The sequence below is a fragment of the Bos indicus genome, chromosome 17, assembly GCF_029378745.1.
Source record: "Bos indicus isolate NIAB-ARS_2022 breed Sahiwal x Tharparkar chromosome 17, NIAB-ARS_B.indTharparkar_mat_pri_1.0, whole genome shotgun sequence".
Lineage (NCBI taxonomy): Eukaryota > Metazoa > Chordata > Mammalia > Artiodactyla > Bovidae > Bos > Bos indicus.
In genome coordinates, this window is record NC_091776.1 from 64,333,034 (window position 1) to 64,357,184 (window position 24,151).

Consider the following 24,151-nt stretch of genomic DNA (forward strand, 5'->3'; position numbering starts at 1 on the left):
CAGCCATGAAATTAAAAGACACTTACTCCTTGGAAGGAAAATTATGACCACTCTAGACAGCATATTAAAAAGCAGAGACATTACTTTGTCAAAAAGGTCCATCTAGTCAAGACTATGGTTTTTCCAGTAGTCATGTATGGATGTGAGAGTTGGACTATAAAGAAAGCTGAGCACCAAAGAATTGATGCTTTTGAACTGTGGTGTTGGAGAAGACTCTTGAGAGTCCCTTGGATGGCAAGGAGATCCAACCAGTCCGTCCTAAAGGAGATCAGTCCTGGGTGTTCATTGGAAGGACTGATGTTGGAGCTGAAACTCCAATATTTTGGCCCCCTGATGCGAAGAGCTGACTCATTTGAAAAGACCCTGATGCTGGGAAAGATTGAGGGCAGGAGCAGAAGGTGATGACAGAGGATGAGATGGTTGGATGGCATCACCAACTCAATGGACATGAGTTTGGGTAGACTCCGGGAGTTGGTGATGGACAGGGAGGCCTGGCGTGCTGCACTTCATGGGGTTGCCAAGAGTCGGACACAACTGAGTGAATTGACTGAACCCTTAGGTAACTTAGCTGTCCTGGTTATCAGTAGCTAATTTTTGTAAGTGTTTGCAGAATTGGCTTATTGACAGGAGTTTCTCCTTCAGGATGTCCATCCTTTATGTTGCTTCCTCCTTGTGCTAATGTCCTGGAAGCAGCAAATGGTGCCTCTTGGGGCTTCGGGGACAGGGGGCTGACCATGGAGGGAAGGTGGGTTGATGAGCTGAGGGGCTGTGGCTCAGTTGACCTGTGGCCTCTTCGGGGATCAGGTTCTGAATTTACGTGCCTATTTGATGGCAGTTTGTGCTTCTCAAACCAGGCCAGTCTTGGCCTATTTTTCTCTCCTTTTTGAAAATAAAAATCTGCTATGAGGAGATGGCTGGGCATTTCCGTTCACTTATTGTAATTTATATGCTTTGGTCCAAGACCATGTCTTATAGCACCATTGATTGCAGTAACCTCCTGTCCAGTCTTTGTCTTGAGCCTCCTAAACCGTTATTTAAACCCTTTATTTTTAGTTTCTCCGGAAAAGAAAGAAGTTGTATTCGTTCTGATGCATGTTTTACTAGAAAAGGAAACTTACAGTCACTCAGGGTCCACCAGCCCAGTTAACTCTATTTAAAAAAAAAAGAGGATTCCATTTTCCTGCAGTTCTTTGTTTTTGTTTGCTTGGTATTCTTGTTTGTTTCACATGAACTCAGACTTAGCAAGTGTATTTTTCCTTTACCATGTTTCTTTTACACAAATCTGTTTTTTCTTTGGTCATTTCAGGTTTTGACTCCTGACAAGTGGGGCTTCTTATAATTAGCATCTTCATTTCAATACATATGTGTGTTTATCCTCCCTGTGCTTATGATTTTCACAGATGTGTTGTTGTGCAGGCGTTTCTCATCCCTGAGGGTGTGGTTGTGCTTGCTTGCAGGCTGTGATAATGCCATCATCATCTGGAACGTGGGGACGGGGGAAGCCCTGATAAACTTGGACGACATGCATTCAGACATGATTTACAATGTCAGCTGGAACCGGAACGGCAGTCTGATCTGCACAGCCTCCAAAGACAAGAAAGTGAGAGTAATCGATCCGAGGAAACAGGAGATTGTTGCTGTAAGTATTCTTAGGGCAACAGCCCCTGTATTTGTAGTGCTCCAGTGGGTGAGAGCTTTCTGCTTTTTAACACAGACCAGAGAGTCTCGGCTGCCAGTGCATGGGCCCTTGCTGTATATAGAGACCCAACTGTGAATCAGAAAGGGCTTGTCCGGGCTTCTGTCTCCCAGGCGCCCTTCTCTTCAGAGCTGTGCATGTGCAGCTTTTACCCAAGCCTTCCTGGTAAGACTTCCCTGGTGGCTCAGATGGTAAAGCGTCTGCCTACAATGTGGGAGACCTGGGTTCAGTCCCTGGGTCGGGAAGATCTCCTGGAGAAGGAAATGGCAACCCACTCCAGAATTCTTGCCTGGAAAATTCCATGGGTGGAGGAGCCTCGTAGGCTGCAGTCCATGGGGTCACAAGGAGTCGGACACGACTGAGCGACTTCACTTTCTTTCTTTCACTTTCTCCCTCTCAGTTGGCAACCATTTCTCACAGAGAGACGATTGAGAATTTGCAAGGCTAGGGCTTCCCTGGTGACTCAGTGGTGAAGAATCCACCTGCCAACGCAGGAGACACGGGCTCAATCCCGGATCTGGGAAGAGCCCACATGCTATGGGTCAGCTAAGCCCATTCACGACAACTGTGGAGCCCGTGCTCTAGAGCCCGAGACCGCAGTGCTGAAGCCCAAGCACCCACGAGCCCATGCTCCTCCACAAGGGAAGCCGCCGCAGTGAGAAGCCTGCGCAGCGCACCTAGAGAGCAGCCTCCACTCCCCACAGCCAGAGAAGGCCCGCACGCAACAACAAAGACCTAGCACGGCCCAAAATAATAAGTAATAAGTAAATAAAGTGAAAAGAAATTAAGTTGAAGATACAGTATCACCCTTAAAAAAACAGACTTGGCAAGTCTAGATCAGCTAACCCACAGAGTTTTAACTGCATGCTGGCCTGGGACTGCAGGTAGCTCAGTGGATTCCCTCCCCTGCTCCTCAGTTGGTTGGTAAAGGGCCTGATGATGCCGAGCGTTCTTCCCACAGCGCAGCATCCTCGGTCCTGCCCTCTGAGCCAGGCCTCCACAAAATCACACATTACGACAGAGATGGACAGTCAGGCCTTCAGTCACTTCTCCCCTACTCTGTGCCCCATCACAGCCCTGTTCTGAGAAGGTAGCTCTTGCCCAGCATTGCTTTTTATGAGTCAGGCGACAGGCGTGGCTGGTGCTTATCAAGGCCCTGTGCGTGTGGTTTCTCCACTAGAACCTTCCATAGGGCAGAGCTGGTGGGCTCCCATTGAACAGATGAGGCCAAGGAAGGGGTTAACCAGACTCAACTTCCTGTCCCATGAAATTGCTGGACGCCATAGTGTATATCCACCTTTAGGTTATTATCATACTTTTGAGAAACAAATGTTTGGCAGAACCCTTTCACGTGTTTTTACAGAGGCTGGACTGGAGTTGGTGGCAGGGGCTGGTGGAAGGGCTGAGCCTTTCAGTCCAGGCCTGGCGTGCTTGCTCGCCAGCCGAGGGGCCTCAGCCAGCTCCCTCGGTGCCTCTGTTTCCTCCTCCTTTAGGGAGGGGAGGTGGTCAGTACTGACGTGCACGTGTGCACACACAGGTGTGCACACACAGTCACACCTTTGATGTGAGTGGCATGTGGGGTGTAGCTGGGTTCACTGAGCCCCCGCCCTCCCTCACTTTTCCTTCCTGCAGTCTGTGTGTAAAGTGCCTCTTTGCTTTCTCACCCAGGAGAAGGAGAAAGCACACGAAGGAGCCCGACCCATGAGAGCCATCTTCCTGGCTGATGGCAATGTCTTCACCACTGGCTTCAGTCGCATGAGCGAGCGGCAGCTGGCTCTCTGGAACCCGGTATGTACCATCGCGGCCCTGCTACCGCTTCGCAGCCTCGAGCTCTCCCTTTTCTGAGCGCGCCTTGAGATGGGTCAGTAGATGATAGGGTTCTTGGTGTCATATGCTGAACTCCCGCTTGTCTTAAATTGGATGTGACGTTCTCCTCCTCACTGGAGACTCACTGCTGAGTGTATTTTAAAAGTACATTCTTGATGCTCCAAGGAGTCCATGTTTACTGTTGTTTTTCGAAAGAATGCATGAAGAATCCAGGGTTTTAGACTTGGGAAATAGGTTCTAAACTTAGTTATAATGTTTCCTAAAGAACGTGATCAAACGTCTAAATCAAAATAGTCATGCTTGGGAAAGTGTTCATGGCAGCACAAGTGGGAAGAGAGTACTGAACTGCATGTGTGGTCTGACCCCGCTGCGTGTGCTTGTGTGCCGGAGGGGAGCAGCCAAAGCAGTCGTCGCCCCACACCGGACCGTGGGATTATGGTGTATGCGATGACTTTTCCTGTATCTTTTAGCTTTCTAAAGAATATGAGTTTTTTTTTTTTTTTAACTAGAAAAAAGTTCTTTAAAAAGAAAGTAGTCACAGAAGAGATGGACTCTCTCATCTCTCATGGGATCACACTGATGGGCGCAGTAATTATGCAGTCAAGTCAACACACTTCAGTGAGCTGGATCTCATATGGTATTCTCATTAGTAATTACACATATGAATATTACATGTGTGTTCTTTAAACTTTCATTATTATAGGGAAATGGCTAACTTAGAGATGAAAGAATGTACCATCTTATGAAAATTCATCTTTTAAAATGTGTGTGTATGTACGTGTGTTTGTGTGTGTATACACATATGTGAGTGTGTATATATATATACTTCCAGAAAAATATGGAGGAACCAATTGCTCTTCATGAAATGGACACTAGCAATGGGGTTTTGCTACCTTTCTACGACCCCGACACCAGTATCATTTACTTATGTGGCAAGGTAAGCAGTAATTTTCCTGTTTGATCTTAAATTTAATCCTGTAAGAAGAAAAGTTTATCCTTCAAAGCTTTAGTAGATGGGCAGTTGTATAGAGCGCTTTGTAGATGCGCGCTTTTGATGGCCTCAGAGACTCTCCAGAGGGTTCTCACTCCTGGAGTTCTGTGTTAAGAGCCAGGCCTTGGATTATGTAGCCCGACTCAAGTGTCAGAGGTGACAGTCATTACAGGAAGACCCCACACGAAACTCAGAACCCCTTTCTGCTGCCTGATGATCTCTGCCTGACTAAAGTGTTGGTAGCTGTATCTTCATTACTGTTACATCATTTTAGAAAGTGGTGACCTCAGCATCCCTTCTTTTTTTGTAGGCTCAATAATCATGTAGAATTTTTGTAGTTGAAGTAATTGAATTAATAAAAATAAATCTGTTGATGTGTTCCCTTCCCCAAACCTGTCAGATAGTCCCTCACTGGGTGAAGCTGGGGGTGTCTTATTATTACGTCTGGTTCACAACTGATGGAGTGAGCTGCAGACCTGCTTGACATTTTTATAGGTCAGTTAGAAACTGACATCTTGTCTGTTTCCTTGAAAGTTGTATTTGCGATGTTAACAGCAGCCATAGACCTCATCGTCAGCCAGATGTTACTAGCATTGGGTGGAAAGTTATTGTGAGTATGTAAAAGCAGTGTGTGCTTAGCTTGTCTTCATTGCTTTAGATAGTTATGTCATTGAAACAGATGGAGATCATGGGAAAGGAGAGGAGGGTGGAGTACTGCCCAGCTCTTTATCTCTTCTTCCACAGACCTCTTCTCTCCCCTCTGCCAGGCAGGACTGCCTTCATTCTCAGTTTCATGTAACTGCATGATAGTTGTTTATACTCAGGCTAGTGTACTCAGGTCTTCAAAAAACTCTGGACCATCTACGCAAAATGATCACAGAACCTGACAGATTGCAGTGAGATAGCATTCCAATCTGAAGTTAAAGGGTGCTCGCTGAAACTAATGTTTCTTCAGTAGAGAAACCTTACTTCTTCTCCTGTTGTCTGGTGTTAGTGCCCTCAGACCTGTGCCATGAAGGAATGTTAAAATCATTCCTTTGGGCGATGAACCTTTCCTCCCCGACTCTGCCTCGGTGTCAGACACAGCACAGGACAGTCAGAGCCCTCAAGAAGAGGCCGTTTCGAGGGCATGCTAGCCTTGCACGAGCGAGGGTTTGCCCTGCCAGAAAGTGAAACCATCTGAGGCCAAGCCTCCTACGGGGAGGAAGAGGTCAGCGCTGTAGTGGAGTCCCAACCAGCACTGAGTTCAGGGAGGAGTGAGACGCCCACCTAAGCCAGGTGTTTTGGCTCACGTCTCCTGTTTCTTGTAGGGCGACAGCAGTATCCGCTACTTCGAGATCACGGACGAATCCCCTTATGTCCACTACCTCAACACATTCAGCAGCAAGGAGCCTCAGAGGGGGATGGGCTACATGCCTAAGAGGGGACTCGATGTCAACAAATGTGAGATTGCCAGGTAAAAGAATCGGTATTGGAGAGCATTTAGAAGGCTTACACCATCTGTGTTCTGGGAGAGCTTGTGATTGTGCTGTGCCCAGTCTTTCTGCCTGTGTGTGTGCAGTAGAATCTTAGAAATAGTGTCTCATTTCCTTCTTAGAAACATGGGATTTGAGAGCAAGAAGGAACCATTCAAAATCATTTAATCCAACTGTGCCCTCCCCGTCCTCCAGATTATAAACTTGAAATACAGCAGTTAAGTGGCTTTGCTGGGGTGACTCACACCCTGATTTAGTGAAATCTTTGTCTCTTGTCTTGAGGCTGCAGCTGCGGCCAGTGTCCCTTGGCAGGCAACCAGGGAGCCTGTCCCCAGGATGGAACTGAGGGATGGTTTTCCTGCCCTGTGAGGGGACCTGCCAGGTTCCTAACTGGCTCATGGACCTCATGGATCTGAAACTAGACAAGCAGAGATCCATAGTGGGCGTTAGGTTAGTTGGCTTAGGAAGCTCATCTATGTTGTGTAACATCTGCTTCTCTCTACTACTCTGTGGAGTTTTTAAAAATGCATATTCCATGATGCTAGTGACTTTCCTAAGGGGCAGGCTTTTTTTCTCAGTACCAACCGACTGCTGGCCATTTTGAACAACAGAATAACTAGCACAACATTATCAGACATATGATCATACCACACATCTTTATAACACTGCATTTACATGGACATTTTTCTAAGTGTGCTAAGCTGGTCACACAGATAACTGACACATCTTTAAAAATAAAAGAAATTTTTATGAGCCCATTTTTATATAATCACTGCACAGTTGTTTTTTTTTAAAAAATATTTCAACTATACTACTTAAATACTTCAATTATAGCTAGAATAATGAAGCTGTCACAAATACTTCTAAATTGCAGTTTTATTAAAGTAATCAAAATGTGGTTCAAGGACTTCCCCAGTGGTTAAAACTCTGTGCTTCCACTGCAGGAGCCACGAGTTCGATCCCTGGCCAGGGAAGCAGGCGTGCTGTCCAGGGCAGCCAGAAGCAAAACGTGGTTCAAAACAGACTGAATCTGAACTTTAAATTTACATTCAGGATTTGGGAATGGGTTTACTCTACTGTCATCTAAAAGTTTGAAGAGACCATAGTCAGCCCTTGGAATTTGCACGTTCTGAATCTGTGGATTAAAAATACTGAGGGGAAAAAGTTCCAGAGAGTTGCAGAAAGCAAAACTCGAATCTGCGGCATGTGGGACACGATTTACACCCAGCGTTTACGTAACCCTAGGTGTCGTAAGTCATCTAGAATGATTTAGACTGTAAAGTGATGTGCCATTTTGTATAAAGGACTTGAGAGCGTCCTTGGATTCCCATGTTTTGGGGCGTCCTGGACCCATCCCCCGTGGATACCGAGGAGCGACCGTTTAAGTGGGTCAGTCAGGACGCCTCCTGTTTACTGTTTCTGGGGTGTTGGTTGCGTGTGGGGCACTGTGTTAACCACACGGCCCAGGTCCCCTTTCCACATGGTGAGGTGGGTGCTGGTGTACCCCCTTCATGAATGAGGAGCTCAAGGCCGGCTGAGATGGACACAAGCCCCGGGCTGGGAGTGGAGCTGGCCATCCAGCTCAGGCCTGTCTTCCTACCACTGAGCTGACTGCACAGGTTTGGGGCTTGGTGTTCCTACTCTTCTCACGCTCTGAATAATTCCAGATTTTTCTTGAGTGTTACCCCTGATGTGGTTTGCTCAGATGCCAACATTTAATTCCTAGGATTGTTTTCATTTCCTTTTTAAAAACCCTGTTTATACCTACGAATGTTCAACCACTTCATGTTGGCGGAAGACCTGGCATCCAGGTCGTGGAGACTCTCAGAGTGGTGGGTGTTCGTTGTCTTCTGGCTGTCAACCTGGTAGTTTTCTCACAGGCGGTTCCTCATTGGTGATGTTAACCATTTCCTCACAGCTCGTCAGCCCCCGATAAGTGGCACTTGACTGTCACCGTAGCGCACGGCCTCTGCTCCTAGTTCACGGCCCTGTCCGCCGTTCCCCGGCATAGCTCCTCCCACTTCCCCTTCCTCCTCTGTGGATGGGAACACTGAGTTCTCCCTGCTCACCAGGATTTGTCAGATGAGGCGATGGGCAAACGCAGCATGTACAAGAATGCTTACTAAGCCTGTTACTTGGCCTGTTTCACTTCATACAACTTTGCCTTTATCTCTCTTTTGAAGATTCTTCAAACTTCACGAGAGAAAGTGTGAGCCTATTATCATGACTGTCCCCAGAAAGGTAAGTGCCCAGTTGTCTAGGTGATCTGTGTTTAAAAAGAATTTTAAGCATTCCACACCTTTCTTCCTCACCTGTGAGTTTCTCTTCTGTGTGTCATGTAGTCTGACCTTTTCCAAGATGACCTGTACCCCGACACGGCAGGGCCTGAGGCGGCCCTGGAGGCAGAAGAGTGGTTCGAGGGGAAGAATGCCGATCCACTCCTCATCTCTCTGAAGGACGGATACATCCCTGGAAAAAACAGGGACCTCAAGGTGGTCAAGAAGAACATTCTGGACAGCAAGCCCACAGCAAACAAGAAGTGCGACCTGATCAGCATCCCCAAGAAGACCACAGATGCGGCCAGTGGGGTAAGGACCGCCCGGCCTGGGGGAGTGGGCTGTCCGGGCCTGGTCCTTCCAGAGGCGCCTGCCAGCCCTGGGCCTCTGCAAGTACTGTCCCCACCGGGCAGGCAGGGTTCAGCTGTGATAACAGGCACTATCTGTAGGAACTACCTTGACCACATGGCATTTATGGGTTTGATTCTTTTAGTTCTTTTTTTATGATGACTGGAATAGAAGTCAGCCTGTTACTGTTGCTGGGGACAGGAGGTCCCAGAAGGAAGGTCCCTGAAGGAAGGAGTGGTGAGAGAGTGTAGGAGTTGCTGGGTGTTCAAGTGATGGAGTGAGTGGGACTTAGAGGCTGAGATGACCCTGGGTATCTTAGCAAGAGTCATGTCAGGGAGCAGAGGCTGGCAGTGAAGACCCGTGTGGCCCTGGGGAGGGCAGGGGCAAGCCAGGGAGGGGAGGGAGTTCGGCGTCAGCAGGCTGTGGAAGGGAGTTCTGGGGGCCAGGAGGGCCGGGCGTTGTCGATGACGAGAGGAGTGGCAAGCAGAGGACAGGTGCCCTCAGGCTGTGGCCAAGGAGGCTGCTTGAGGCACCGTGACTTTGGAGACAGCAGGGTTTCCTCCCGAAGAATCGGCTCCACGAGGGAGAAACTCAGGCTCTTAGAGGAGCCACAGGGCAGGGGATGTCATTCCCAGGAAGGACCTTCCGCAGGAGCTGATGGGTGCTCGGCAGCCTCTAGAAGGTCACCCTCACCCTGGCCCCATAGAGGGTGTTCCTGCTTGAGGAGGGTAACGGGGCTGGCTAGAATGTGGGGCAGCCTTGCAGGGTTCAGTCTCTTCTGACAGCTTAACTGTATCCCAAGAGTCCATCCAGGCAGGTGCACAGGTGAGGGGCCGGGAGCCATGATGCACAGTTGCTTTGCTGTGGGGTCAGGGGAACTGGCCAGCGCTCATTGCGTTCCTACGAGGCCCAGCCTGCGACCTGCTACTTCCAAGTAGAACATCCCGTTTACGCCCCATACGTGCTACCTGTGTTGGACTTCGCTGCCTTTAGTCACCCTCTCCCCTCCCCCCTTTTTTGTTTCCTTAGCAAAATGAAGCCAAGTTGGATGAGATTTTAAAAGAGATCAAATCTATAAAAGACACAATCTGCAATCAAGACGAGCGTATTTCCAAGTTAGAACAGCAGATGGCGAAGATAGCAGCTTGAAGGTCCACCCCACCCCCCAGATGGGAGCAGGAAGGCGTGGTCCCGGGGAGGGCGAAGGGAGGCACTGCCTTTGGAGACATTCCATTTCAGATCTGTCGACCAGCGACAGGCCACGTTCCAGTAAGAACTCAATTCGTCTCCCAAATTTGCAGAAACAAAATGTGATTTAAAAGCTGAGCTTTTTACCAGAAAACTTTTTTTGATGTTTTAAGTGTTATGTGACTTGTGAACTTCTAAAAGACAAAAGTGCTACTTTGAGAATCCCAGATATTCTGAATTTTAGAAACCCAACCAATTCTGATTCAGTGTCCTGCCCAAGCACCTTTTTTTTCCTTTCTTTCTATTTTTTTTTTTTTTTTACAAACAGGGACCAATGCCACATTGCTTTTTATATTTCTTTTTTTTTTAATGTTGCCAAAACCAAAAGTAGCTTTTTTTTTTCTTTATATTTTGCTACTTTGCAGTATTTGTGTGTGGGTTTTTTTTTTTTTTTCCTTTAATTTGAAAGGGACAGCACTGTGTATGTTTATAAACTAAATGAAGATAAGATATTATTTTGTATAAACATTCATCTGAGAACAGAGCCGTAGCCACACGGTGCTGACTTCTCTGCAGCACAAACCTGGTCATCTTAATGACTGTACAAAAGGAAGACTTGAAAGATCACGTGGATTCGTATTCCCACCCTTCCCCTCCCATTGAGTCTTCTGATCCAAAAAAAAAAAAAAAGGCTCATATTGAATCATTTTCTTTCTCTTTTCTAGAAATTGGGTGGTTGTACCAGAATGGAATTTTGCTTCTTGGTTATCCTGTGCTTCAGATGATTATAATCTAACCTAAACTAGCATGTGTTTCTGCGGTTTTGTTACACACATAGAATCTATGGCCTTCATCCCTTTTGATGTCATATTTCAGGTTTTGGTCAATACTTGACAAGGGTGTCCAGGACAAGGAGCCACACATGCTGTGGAGTGTTCCTTCTTGTCAATTTCAGCAGCTTACCCAAGGTTAGACGGGACACAGACTAGGGAGCCCAGAGGGGAGTGTTCGCCCTGCGTGTCGCCTTGTGTGATCCTCTGCTTTCCTGCTTGTCCTGTGCTGGACAGCTTACCACCCCCACCCCCCCGCCAGCATCCCTGAAGCTCCTGCCCTTCCTTTCTCCCTTCTTCTGTATGTAGCTCTCCCTCTCAGGGCTTCCCTCCTCTTGCGTTTCGGTCCTAACTGCATTCTGCTGAGCTGCGGCCAGAGGGTGCTGTTGAATACCGAGACTGAGAAGGGCCAAGAAGGAAGCAGACATCTGCTGTAGCTTTGATGGTGTCGCTTGTCCTTGTGCGCCCTCTACATAAACTCACCCACGCCCCCTGCAGCGGCTCCAAGGCTGCATCCAAACCCAGAGGCTGCCTAGTCCTGGGCCAGACACTGAGCTTCCAGGCCTGCCCCGCTCCTGGGTTAGCAGGAACCCCTCTCCATTTCCATTTTCTCAGAGCGCATGCCTGAGAAAAAAAAGGTGTAAGGAGCCCTTTTAGAAGAGCTGAGCGATGGAATAGGAATTGTGTCATGCCTTTGGGACCACGGTGGGGACGCTTGCATGTGTGCCTGTGGGCGTGGGGCCGGGACGGGACTGGCTGGAATAATTTGTGAGCAGGGGGCCAGGCTGAGGCAGAGTGTGGTGTCGGTGGGTTGGGCCACGTGTGCAAGCTGTCCATGTGTCCACGTAGAAAAGGTACCATGTTCTTAGCCAACCCTGGGATTGCTGTCTCCACAGTTTCAGGGTATTTGAATGTTTGGTGTGGTTTTGTGTGTACGTGTGTGCTTTAAATACTCAAGTGGATAATGAGATATAAAGAAAACAATAATTACAGTGGTTTATATTCAAGCCTGTATGTGTTTCTTTATCAACACAATCTGCTGAAGACCTTCATTATTAAGATTCAGAAATGTTCTAAGGTTCTGATACCCAATTAATTAAGTGAGCAAAATTGTTGTTGGTGGTGAAACACCATAGGGAATATGGCTTGGAGACATAAGGAGGCAGGAGCCAGTTATTCTGACCTGAATGTGTAGCTTATGGCTTATTTAATGAACGGATTCCCCACCAGGCTCAGAGTTGGTGTTTGACGCTCTGTGGGTTATTTTTCTTGTTTTGTCTTTTTTCTTTTTTTAAATCCGAGCTATCCGAGAGAAGACCCAGTGAATTACTCCTAGATCGGCTCTTATAGAGCAGCCATCGTATTCTGTCGAAACACTTGCTTCCATTTTAAAAGATAAAAGAAAAAAAATTGATTACAAAACGGTGTCCGTGTTTATTTCACACGTCCGCTGTCTTTGAGGCAGCGAGTGCCTTGCTGCCTGACACAGTGTCTCTGACTCAGCGGAACCACCCCCCCCCCCCCCCCCGCCTTTTTTGGAGGGTAAGTATGGGGCATGTATGAGTGGGCCCCCTGGCTCTGGAGGTGGAGTGGGGTTCAGAACCCATCTCCAGCCTTCCCCAGGGGTGGATCTGGGGCAGACTGCCTAGTCTTGCTGAGCCCCTTGTGGTGAAGGAGGGACGAGGGTTCAGGTGAGAGAAATATAAGCTGTGTCTGGTCACCCAAGGAGCCCCCCACACAGCTACCACAGTTCCTCTGACGAGCTGATTCCCTGGGAATCAGGGCTTAGGAAAGCATCTCTTTCTTGTAGAAGCCCAGTACCCTTGGTTTGACTGTGATTTTTATTCCAACAAAAGGTTTTCAAGGTCATTTGAATTTCGTGGCCCTCTCTTAGCTCCCCTTTCTACACTGAAAGCATTATCCTGTGACATTTCAGTGATCACAGCAAAGAATTTCCCACTGTTTGATTTCTCTAAATGTCTGTGACTACGATGACCCATTGGCACGAAGCCTCCCCTCCTCAAATTCCCTCTCCCAAAGTTGCTGTAGTCTGTGGGGAGAACAGAGGCCAGGGCCGTGGTCTGCCCGTCCGTCCGTGTCTGCAGGAAGTGGAAGTCGGCCACGTCCGTCTGCAGCCCCTCAGCGCCCCCGGTCAGGGTGCAGACTCGTGGTGCAGGATGTTTACGACTGACTGGTTTTCTCCCCTTGGCCGCCTTGCTTCATTGCCAGAAGACCCAGGGTGTTAGCCCCAGACAGTCAGCCAGGCCCCATCAAGGGAGAACTTCTGTTTTTCGAAAGGCTACTTCCCTTGCCGTCGTTCTTGGTGTTCTGTGTCCAGAGGAACTTCTGTTGGCACTTCAGACTTTCTTAACCCTGAGTGGCCCTTCTCTTTTCACCAGCACATCTCCAGGTCCTCAAGCCATCATGAGGTCACAGACATGAGTCATGGTCAAGGACACCCACTTTTCCTTCTGTGAATGGGCTGAGAAGTTTTTCCTCCACTCCTGGAGAGAGTGTATGTAAATTGGTACCTTTGCTGAGCGTAGGTTGATAGGATATATCAGAAGCTTTAGGTGTTTTCATCTCTGGAAATTCTATCCTAAGGAGGCTAGCAGGAGCCATGTTTGGGAATTAGAGGAGTAGGAGTTAGTTGAGCAGCTTGGGTTCATTATTAACCACCCCAGAATAGGTTGTTTTTGACAAACCCTCTTAAGGATATGGGGGCTTCCCTGGTAGCTCAGCTGGTAGAGAATCTGCCTGCAATGTAGGAGACTCCAGTTTGATTCCTGGGACAGAAGGTACTGGAGAAGGGAATGGCTACCCACTCCAATATTCTTGCCTAGAGAATCCAATGGACAGAGGAGCCTGGTGGGCTGCAGTCCATGGGGTCACAAAGAGTTGTGGACACGACTGAGCGACTAAGCACACAGCTTCGGGATACATGTATATATAACGAATATTTATATGTAGGATAAAGACCTCTTGAGAAACCTATATGCAGGTCAGGAGGCAACAGTTAGAACTGGACATGGAACAACAGTCTGGTTCCAAATAGAAAAGGAGTACATCAAGGCTGTATGTTGTCACCCTGCTTATTTAACTTATATGCAGAGTACATCATGAGAAATGCTGGGCTGGAAGAAGCACAAGCTAGAATCAAGATTGTCGGGAGAAATATCAATAACCTCAGATATGCGTATGACACCACCCTTATGGCAGAAAGTAAAGAGGAACTCAAAAGCCTGTTGATGAAAATGAAAGAGGAGAGTGAAAAAGTTGGCTTAAAGCTCAACATTCAGAAAACTAAGATGGCATCTGGTCCCATCACTTCATGGGAAATAGATGGGGAAACAGTGGAAACAGTGTCAGACTTTATTTTTTGGGGCTCCAAAATCACTGCAGATGGTGACTGCAGCCATGAAATTAAAAGACGCTTACTCCTTGGAAGGGAAGTTATGACCAACCTAGATAGCATATTGAGAAGCAGAGACATTACTTTGCCAACAAAGGTCCGTCTAATCAAGGCTATGGTTTTTCCAGTGGTGATGTATGGATGTGAGAGTTGGACTGTGAAGAAGGCTGAGCGCCGAAGAATTGATGCTTTTGAACTGTGGTGTTGGAGAAGACTCTTGAGAGTCCCTTGGACTGCAAGGAGATCCAACCAGTCCATTCTAAAGGAGATCAGCCTTGGGATTTCTTTGGAAGGAATGATACTAAAGCTGAAACTCCAATACTTTGGCTACCTGATGTGAAGAGTTGACTCATTGGAAAAGACTCTGATGCTGGGAGGGATTGGGGGCATGAGGAAAAGGGGACGGGAGAGGATGAGATAGCTGGATGGCATCACCGACTCGATGGACGTGAGTCTGAGTGAACTCTGGGAGTTGGTAATGGACAGGGAGGCCTGGCGTGCTGTGATTCATGGGGTCGCAAAGAGTCGGACATGACTGAGTGACTGAACTGAACTGAAAGGCCACAAATGTTGCCATGGAGGGTAGCAGTTGAGGGTAATTTTTCATTAACTGGATTTTTTTTTCTGAATTTCTCAATTTCCTATAAATGTCTTAATTCCCAGGAAGAAGTTAATAATGTACAAGTGATAAATTAATAGTTCGTTAAAGCAGGAGGCGTCATCGCTCAGTGATGGGACATTAAAGTCACATTGGGGGCAGGGACTCCTTAGGGCCTCCCAGCAACACCAGTGTCCATGCTTCACGGGGTCAGTAGTTAAACAAAAGGAAACTTTTTTGAAAATTGGATAATTGCTTTACAATGTTATGTTGGTTTCTGCTGTTTAACAATGCAAACCAGTCATAACTATAGATACAGATATAGATATACTGGAATGGGTAGCCATTTCCTTCTCCAGGGGATGTTCCCAACCCAGGGATCGAACCTGGGTCTCCTGCATTGAGAACACAGGCAGATTCTTTTCTGTCTGAGCCAACAGGGAAGCCCAGATAGAGGTCTATATATATTCCTTCCCTAGTGAGCCTCCCTCCCCGACATTCCACCCCTCTAGATCATCACAGAGCACCAGGCTGCTCTGCCAGGGCAACACAGCAGTTTCCCACCAGCTGTCTATCTCACACACGGTTAAGTATGTATATGCCAGTGCTATTCTCGCTTCGTCCCACCCTCTCCTTCCCCCACTATGTCCGTGAGATACTTCTCTACGTCTCGGTCTCAGGAAACTTTTCTGTTTTCAAATTTAGAAGGAAAAATAAGTCCCTTCTTATCTAGACTTAAGAGTGGGTAAAAGATTTTAAATCCTAAAGCAATTGAATGCATCACAGACAAAAAGACAGATTGGCTGCATAAAAAGCAAATTATATATTCAATACTTGGCATAAAAAATGAAGGCCACAGAAAGTGGGAAATATGTTTTCATCCAACACGATATGGGGTAACATTTTAATGTGCTTAATCTCAGTCCCAGCTGCCACCTCTGTTTGAACAGGGATGGTTCCACCTCCCCAGTGGGGCATGTCCAATTTTATTAATAAGTCCAAGAGGGTTTTGATGTGCAGGTAGCAACAGTCTTCCTCCCATCCCCTGGAATTTAGTCCACCACCTACTGGTTTAACACCGACCTAGAAGTGGAAGGGGTTTGTTAGGAGACACTAGTCATAGAACACTTGATTGAAGTTTCCGAAAGAGAAAAGTGGAAAGAGAGAAATTACTCCAAATATAAAGATCTCTGGGGGTCAGATGGCTGCCAAGTTTGGTAGTTGGGTTGCACGTTGAGGAAGGTGAGTTGAGAGAAGCTGGTGGGCTCTGTGAGATTCAGTGTAGTTTCATGTTACTGCATGGAAATGAAAATGAGAAAGCTGATTTTCAGAGCCTGGGTTCATGAATGGAGGGTGGCAAGTGCTGAGTGGAAGAACCCAGCTCCCCTAAGCAGAGAGCAGTGCCTGGAGCTGGGGTCAGACCAGATGTTAATCCATTGATACAGTCAGCTCAGAAGACTGAAAAGCAAGCGGACAGATTGTTACCGAAACCACTAGATGCTGAGGGTTGGGTTTTGTTTTTTTTTAATGGAGGCTTCCTCATGGTGATCTGAAAGATTCAATATTTTTGGAAGATATGACATGGTGGGTTTGGAGCAGCACTGGGGAGAAATGATTCAGACAAAGGCCTGCAGACAGTTTCGGGTGTAGGAAAAGCTTTGGGTTGAAAGAGGCGAGGGGGGTCATCTGTATCTTAAAGGGGAAGAGCAAGTAACTGGTCTGGTGTCGGGTGCTGTGTGCGAAGGCTTTAAACACCAAGTACCATCCCACCTTCACGGCCGGCTAGTCCAGGGGGTACGGACAGATCACAGTGTGAAGGGGTCACACACGGTCCTGGGGAGCCCTGAGGTGCTGCAGCAGCTGGAGGGGGGCAGGGCGGCCTTCACCTTCTTTACAGTCTTGCTGTCTTCTCATTACTCATTTCTAAACCACCCCTCCCCACCATGGTTCCATTCATCTTGCCATTCACTGAGGAAATACTTATTTTTATAGTGAGAGATTTTTTAAAGGGCCTGTAGAAAAATTGGAGTAGAGCCAATGACCAAGCGGCCCAGCCAGGAAAGGTGGTTTGAATCAAAGCTCAGTGCCCCGTGGGTCAAGAAGTCAACCTTCAGGGTTTTAGCAACAAAATCCCAGCTCTGGGGGCTCTAGTGGTGAGGCCTGAGAGCTGGGAAGTTGCCCCATAGATAACAGGAAGTTGCTGCAGATTCATTTTTGTGCCAAGATGCTATTTGGATTCTAAAAGGTAAGACAGAGCACTTCCCGGCCAAGACATGGCCGTCCTCAACCTCAGGTTCCCAAAGTGACAAGCCAGTCCTTACAGCCTGGCCAGCTTCTACCAGGGCAGCAGGTTCAAACGTCCCCAAAGACCGCAAGTCAGAGGTCCGCATGTAGACCCTGAGCACCTGATTTCTCACCCCTCTTACAGGGCGGCCAGCCGTTTGAACAGCCTTGTAACTGGTTCCTCTACCTCTGCCCCTACCCGCCTCTTCCCTTTTTTGCTTCCAGAGTGACATTTCCCAGAATAGAATCTGTCAAGGTCTCGGGGGGGGGGGGGGGGGGAGACACAAATGGTTCCCCTCTTGTCTCCAGCTCTTCAGCCTCCCTATATGAGAGCCCCTTTGACTCACCCCTGCCTCCCACCCACCCCACCTGGCTCCTGTCTCCTCTCTCACAGCCCATAAATCACTCATGTCAGCTCCAGCTTGAAAATAACGTCCGTATTCTAGCTGCTACTCACACTGCCCCTGTAACCCTGGTAGTTCATGCCCCCTTCCTCTCTGAAACAAACTGACCTGTATTATGTTTTCCCAAGAAAGGGAACTAACGAGACGTGTTCATATATGTATATAGTGAGAGATGTATCAAAAATGGGCTCGCATGATTGCAGAGGCCAAAATCCGCATATCTCCAGTCAGCTGACTGGAGACCCAGTGTTTCAGTTTTGAGTCCAAAGGCATCAAAACAGCGCTCAAAGTCAGGCAAGGAGTTCGGTCTTACTCAGCCTTTTCTATTCTAGTCTGATCTTCAACTGATTGGACGAGGCCCACCCACGCTGGGGAGGGCAATCTGCTTACGTCAGTCCACCGATTGAAATGTGCATCTCACCCAGAAACACCTGCACAGACACACCCAGGATAACACTTGACCAAATATCTAGGTACCCTGTGACCCAGTCAAACTGACACACAAAAGTTAACCATCATGTCTTCCTCACCAAGCTTCCTGTTGTTCCCCACTTGAGTCTATTCTTGGCACCGCAGCCAGAGTAGCCTTTTAAGATACTAAGGCAGGGTTGGGTAAACAAAAGCCCACAGGCCATATCCTGCCTGTTGGAAGTTTCTGTATAATCCACAAACTAAGAAGGGTTGGTTTATTTTGCATTTTTAAATGGCTGTAAGAAAACAGCAAATACACAGAATAGAACAGTGACAAGTAAAAAATGTATCAAATTCAAGTTTTAGTGTCCCTAAATTTTATTGGAACACGACCACACCCATTTGAGCAGCATCTGTGGCTGCTTTCACTCGACATCTTCAGAGTTGAGTAGGTACTAGGAGACCCAGTGGCCACAAAGCCTGAAATTTGCAATATGGCCCTTTTAGAAAAAGTAGACTGACTCCTGTTTGTAGGCTCCAAACCTTCCATGGCTTTTCATCACACTCAGAATAAAAAGCTGGAAGATCCTAAAGGCTGGCCCTTGGCTTCCTGACCTCCTCTCCCCTAATGTTCTGTTTGTCAGAGGCCTCCTACCTCTGAGTTTCCACCTGTGCTATTCTCAGGACCACCCACCCTTCCCCCAACCCCGGTATCTGCAGAGCTCCTAACACCTGTTACCACCAGGTCTATCAACTCTTTAAGTTTCTGTCTCTCCCAAATGGAATGAGGACAGGACCAGTACTTGACGCTGGTGTCTCTAGAATCTGGCATATGCTGTTAATAAACATTTGTTGAGTGAGTGAATTGACTCAACAGACATTATCGGAGATGAAGGTGCCTAGTGGAATATCTGGGCAACAGTACTTTGCTTCCAGAATATGACCTTCCCCTGACCACAGTCCACCCCAGGCTGGACCAATGAACCCGCCACCTTCAGTGGCAGCAAGTCCTTTACGAAGGAGTTGGATTAGGGGTGCGGGGAGCAAGCAGGCAGGGCAGATGTGCAGTGATAGAGAAAGCATCCTGGTTTCCTTCTGCTCCCTGAGTCCATGCCTGAGATCCAGCTTTCCGAAACACCCTAGGAATCCTGCTGCCCAAGCCAGTTTGAGTTGAGTTTGTCTGCAGCCAAGACCGCTTCCTCATACGGCTCTGTTTCTCCCATTAGAGCCCCTTGAGTTCCGAGGTCCAGAGTTCTTCATCTTCGTACCTTTAGGGCCAACGAAAGCCCAGGGCTTGGGGTGGCTTGTTGGAGGCATTGATTTCTTCAACTGCTATGTCTTGGAAAAATCACTGAGTCTGGAGCACCATTTTAAAATTTGATTGCCGTCTGGCCTTCCGGTCTGGGACCAGCCACTGTCCACCCTAAGCTGATCCAGTGAGCCCTAGAGACTCCCTCTTCACTCTGAAGGACTGGCTTACTCTGTAGGCTTCCATCGAAAGCAGCCAGCTCCTGGGGCTGCCCAGAGATGGAGCCAGAATCGGGCTGAAGGTCAACTCCCCGAAGTTCTGTTCTCATTGAGAAGGGGAATTGTTGCAGGAAGAGACCCCTTCCAGGGCCCAAGGGTTGGCTCTTGTGTAGCACTCAGAAGTGAATTGTCCTAGGAGACACAGGTGCTGATGAAGCAAGAGACTTTATTGGGAAGGGGATCCCGTTCCCCGGGTGGAGAGCAGCAGGGTAAGGGAACCCAGGAGAACTGCTCTGCTAGGTAGCTGACAGTCTCAGGTTTTATGGTGGTGGGGTTAGTTTCTGGGTTGTCTCTGGCCAGTCATTCTGACTCAGGGTCCTTCTTGGTGGCAGAAGGACCACCAAGATGTAGTCCTTCTTGGTGTGGACCTAGAAGCTGAGGCGGATTCCAGCAAGGACGCTGGGAGGTTCATAGGAAATATGGACTGGCATCTCCTCTCTCCTCTTCACCCTTCCCGAATTCTCACAGGTGGTGGCTTGTGTTCATTACCAGAACCTCCTGTTGGAAGATAACTCATGCAAGTGGTTACTATCAGGCCTGGCCAGGGTGGGCAGTTTCCATCAGTGTTCCCCCTAACAGAATGACATCCTGGCTCTGCTGGGCCTTAAAGTGGCCATTTTCCCCTTCAGACATTCAAATCAGCAAATGGCATTCTGTGAACCCTCTTTTGTGTCCACGAGGGTGTTGGGGAAAGGGGAAGGGAAGGGCAGGCATTTGGGTGTAGTCCCCTCTGCCTCTCCAGGGCAGGACCTTTTATTACAATATCTCTGTTCTGTATTTTAGAAGAGCTTTGTTTTCACTTGAACCAAGAGTCCCGTGGCAGGTAAATTTGAAAACTGCTGCATCTCCAGCTGTGCCATGCTCAGCCACTCAGCTGTGTCTGATTCTTTGCGACCTCGTGGACTGTAGCCTGACAAGCTCCTCTGTCCATGGGATTCTCCAGGCAAGAATACTGGAGTGGGTTGCCATTTCCTATTCCAGGGAATCTTCCTGACCCGGGGATTGAACCTAGATCTCTTAATGTCTCCTGCATTGGCAGGCAGGTTCTTTACCACTAGTGCCAGCTGGGAAGCCAGACCCCTCTTTGTCTGAGAGGAAGCCAGAGGCTTTGCTATCTGGCTTACCTGGGCTCCGATCCCCTGGGCCCTTCCCTGAGCCCATTTCCTCAGTGGCACAATGGCCACTTAGGAAGGCAGGCATGATTCTATGAGACGCCACCCCCGTTTTCCTGCAGTTTCCTCTGTTTTTTGGGAAATGGATGTAGGGTCACGCAGGAAGTGGACATCTTGTTGGGGGGGGCGGTGGGCCCCAGCGAGTCCCCAGCAAATTGAGAAGATGATCAGATCTCAGCTACTCCTGGCCTTTCAGATACAGTCCCTGCTTGTCCACATATTTCCAGAATTCCACAAGTTTTGTCTGTTTGTTTTTCTTTTCTCGTTTTCTTCAATAAGTGACCAGCTTATGTCTGGTAAATACCAGGTTGAGGCTAAATTCTGCTGACTTTGGCCACCTAATGCTTCCTCTCTTTGTCTCTGTGGTATTGTTTCATAAGAACAGTGTTCCCTACCTCAGTCCCCACCCAGAGAAAACTAAGGAACCAAATGCAACCATAGATAGTCCTTGCCACAAGCAGAGCCGTATAGGTGGTGCTGAGGCTGCTGGGACTGGGCGCCCACCGTGTGACTGCGGCCATCACCACGTGGTGGCTGTGGCACTCGCACCCACCACCCAGCGGCAACACGACTGCATTTAGCCCCCAGATGAGTATTTAGGAATGTCCGAGTGTAAGAAGGTTGCGGGCTGTTTGGATAGCAAATCCTTAGTTGTTCAGCTGGGGACCCAAGGAGCCACACCATTCACTTTAAGACAAGGCTGCTCCAAGCTTTAGTTAATGTTCAGGGACACATGTTCTCCAGAAGAGTCCTAAATGGCCCTCGGTTCCCAGTCTAGCTCACCCCTGAACCCTGAGAGGAAATTAACGCTCCGTGGCTTTGCTGATTGCAATTCCTGCCCCACACCCCAGCCACTCGTGTCTTGGTGAAGAGTGCTGGGAAGTACTGCATATCCTTGCTTCTGCCTACATCGGTGGGCCTACCTGCTGTCAGATCTTGACTGAGTCTTTCCGTTGTTTGGCACTAAGCATTCAAGTCTCTGTTGTGCAGGTGAGCCAGCCTCAGAAAGCTCACGTGAATTCCTTAACCCCACACAGCAAATGTGAAGCAAGGACCCAGTTCTCCTGATCCTTAGGCCTGTGTTCTCTTCCTGGCCACGTTTAGTGCCCCTGCCTAGTGGCTTTTGGCCTGACCACTAACCTGAAGGCCCCAGGAGGACAAGGACAGGTATGTTCCCTGCTTGTGGCTCATCCCAGTGCCTGGCGCTTGTCAGGGCTCAATAAATGTGTCCAGTACTGAGAGAGCCAGAAGCGTAGACTTAAGTGGACCAATGTTTCATTCTGCCCATGGGTGGGGACCAGGTGGGGCCCTTCGCCAGTCTGGTTCTTATAGCCAGTGACTTCTATTTTTCTAGATCAGGGATCAGCAAACTGCAGCCTGTGTGACAAATCTGGCCCTGCATCTGTTTTTGTAAATAAAGTTTTATTGACACACAACTGTGCTCATTTGTTTACATATGGACCATGGCTGTTTCCATGTTACAACTGCAGAGTTGAATAGTGGTTGACAGATCCACAAAGCTGAAAAGCTTTGCTTTCTAGAATTGTACAGAAAAAGCTCCCCCAAAACCCCACAAGGATAGAAGCAGTCAAAAACTGCAGCTTGTCTAGCCATCCTGAAATACAGGGTGTCTGTAAAGTCCTTGTACCGTTTAGAGCCTATTTCCTGATAATAAAGCTGACATATACATCATTATATACCCTTTTCTATTTAAAAATACAGAAAAAGAAAATATTCAGAAAGAAAGGGCCACTGTTATGCTTACAGGGCACTGTAAGCTTCTCTTTCAGTCCGTCCACTAAGCAACCACATCCAGTTGAAAGTATGCTGTTTGTACACTTTTTAACACCCCGTCCTTTTCACCTAACAAGGTACAAGTGCTTTTACACACATTTAGCATAAACGTGACTTTAACGCCTGCATCTTTATCCCATCAAAGGACAGGTTTCCATACTGTGGGACTTGTGTGTTTCTTACCGATATTTCTCTTAGGTGAAATGTCATTGCTTCGATCCCCAAAGACATCTGCAGTACTTTTCTGGTTCCATCTGTAGAAGTGGAAACCCACTCAGTCTGCATGCTTGCGTCTTACTGGTGTTTAGGTGCTGTAAGGTATGCTTTTATGGTTTTCGCACAGACGCCAAGAACCAGCATCCCCTTAGTACTGTTTGCTCCTCTGCCGGGCAGACTTAGCAGCACAAGTCTTAACCTTGACATAGCTTGCCTGCTGCTAAGTTACTACCTTCCTCCTTATGTAGAGCACTTGCTGGTTATAAAGAAGATTCACCAGTACTCTAAAACTCTAAGCCGGCACAAACACGAGCCAGGGGTGTAGACTAGGGGCTTTTTTCTGGCTGCCTGGACTCTGCCACTGACTCTGTGTGACCTTGAACAAGGCACAGCTTTGCTCTGAGCCTCAGCATCCTAACCTCCAAAGGCTGCTGTGAGCCTACAAGCAGATAGATGCACAGAGTCTGGTGCTTAGCAGAAGCCAAGGTAATGTTAAACTTCTGTATTTTAAGGCTTTGCAGGAGAGGAAACCGAGGCTCCAGAGAAGTGACTTGCCTGGATCACTCAGCTTATAAAAGGCCAGTTGCCAGGCCCCTGGTCTTGTGAGTGGTCCCCTATGGGTCACTGCTCCTGGATGGTTTTTCAAAGCTCACAGGGGCATAAGGGCCCGGGGCCGGCCTGTGGAAGAATAAACTTTCCTTTCAGCTGTGCCAGAATCTTCTGAGAAGCAGCTTGAAGCTGCACAGGGGCCAGGAAGGAAAGGAGGTGTCTGGGGGGGTGGGGCCATGCCTCTGCTTCCTTTGGATCCCCTGGCCAGTACCCCCACCCCAATTCCACAGGTGGGGCCCACAGCCTCCCGCACCCCATTCACAATTGAACAAATGACCAGGTCCTCTGGCTCTGTGGCTTGGGAGGGGCTGCTCCCTGCTCTAGGATGATCAACTTATCCCGGTTTGCCTGGGACTGACCCAGTTTTAACACTAAAAGTCCCACATCCCAGGAGCTCCTTCAGTTCCAGCAGGCCTGCCTCGTTATCACCCTCTGTGTAGACTGTCATCCCTGAGCCAGACTCTCACGGGGTCTTTCCTGCTGCAAAGTCAGGGCTGCTCCCCTCTCCACCCCGGCAGGTGGGCTGTTGCCCCATTGTTCGTTCCCATCAGAGTCTTCCTCCTGTCTCTCTGACTTGGCCATTAGCATCTGCCCCTAGTTCTTGGACAACCTTCCATCTTTGGAGGGCTTACTGTTTTATGAATCAAGCACTGGGACCTGGATGGGGTCACACAGGTCTCTGACTCCTGGCCAACGCTGTTCCCTTGACCTCTGCGTCTTGAGGACCTCGTCATTGACTTTACACCTGTGGGCCAGGTGATGGGCTCTGGTTTGGGATGACCTGGGGTTTGAGGTGGACATCTGGGGCGGAGCCTAGCAGAGGGACTGTCCCGCCTCCGATGGGCTTGTGAACCCGGGCCAGAAGAGATGTATTAATATCTGAGATGCTTATGATTGGGGCATGGCCTTCCTCCCCTGGGTGAGGCGTTCAGAGTTTCTCAGCCCCTGCCTGTGAGGGCTGGCTGTTCCCACACCTGCTGAGGAGGAGCAAGAATCTCTGAGTGTCTCCCTTCCTCTTTGGGGGCTTCAGGTTCCCTGCCTGTACAGACTGAGTGTTTGGGTCCCCTTCTGGCTGTAGCTTCCTCAAGTGATCA

At 48.4% G+C, this 24,151-nt stretch overlaps 1 protein-coding gene across 3 annotated transcripts in view; it reads left to right on the forward strand.

The window, feature by feature from the left end:
• CORO1C (coronin 1C) overlaps positions 1-10,607 on the forward strand; it is a 74,761-nt gene extending 64,154 nt beyond the window's left edge. For 2 of the 3 annotated variants that reach the window (XM_019977591.2, XM_019977590.2), the window contains exons 5-11: positions 1,458-1,639; positions 3,365-3,484; positions 4,356-4,460; positions 5,825-5,970; positions 8,173-8,230; positions 8,332-8,577; positions 9,643-10,607. In XM_019977591.2, coding sequence (XP_019833150.2) covers positions 1,458-1,639; positions 3,365-3,484; positions 4,356-4,460; positions 5,825-5,970; positions 8,173-8,230; positions 8,332-8,577; positions 9,643-9,762 — 977 coding nt within the window. In that variant the 3' untranslated portion in view covers positions 9,763-10,607. The remainder of the gene's footprint in view (positions 1-1,457; positions 1,640-3,364; positions 3,485-4,355; positions 4,461-5,824; positions 5,971-8,172; positions 8,231-8,331; positions 8,578-9,642) is intronic. The other variant, XM_070769728.1, reaches the window with a different exon arrangement.
• Positions 10,608-24,151: the final 13,544 nt, after the last annotated feature.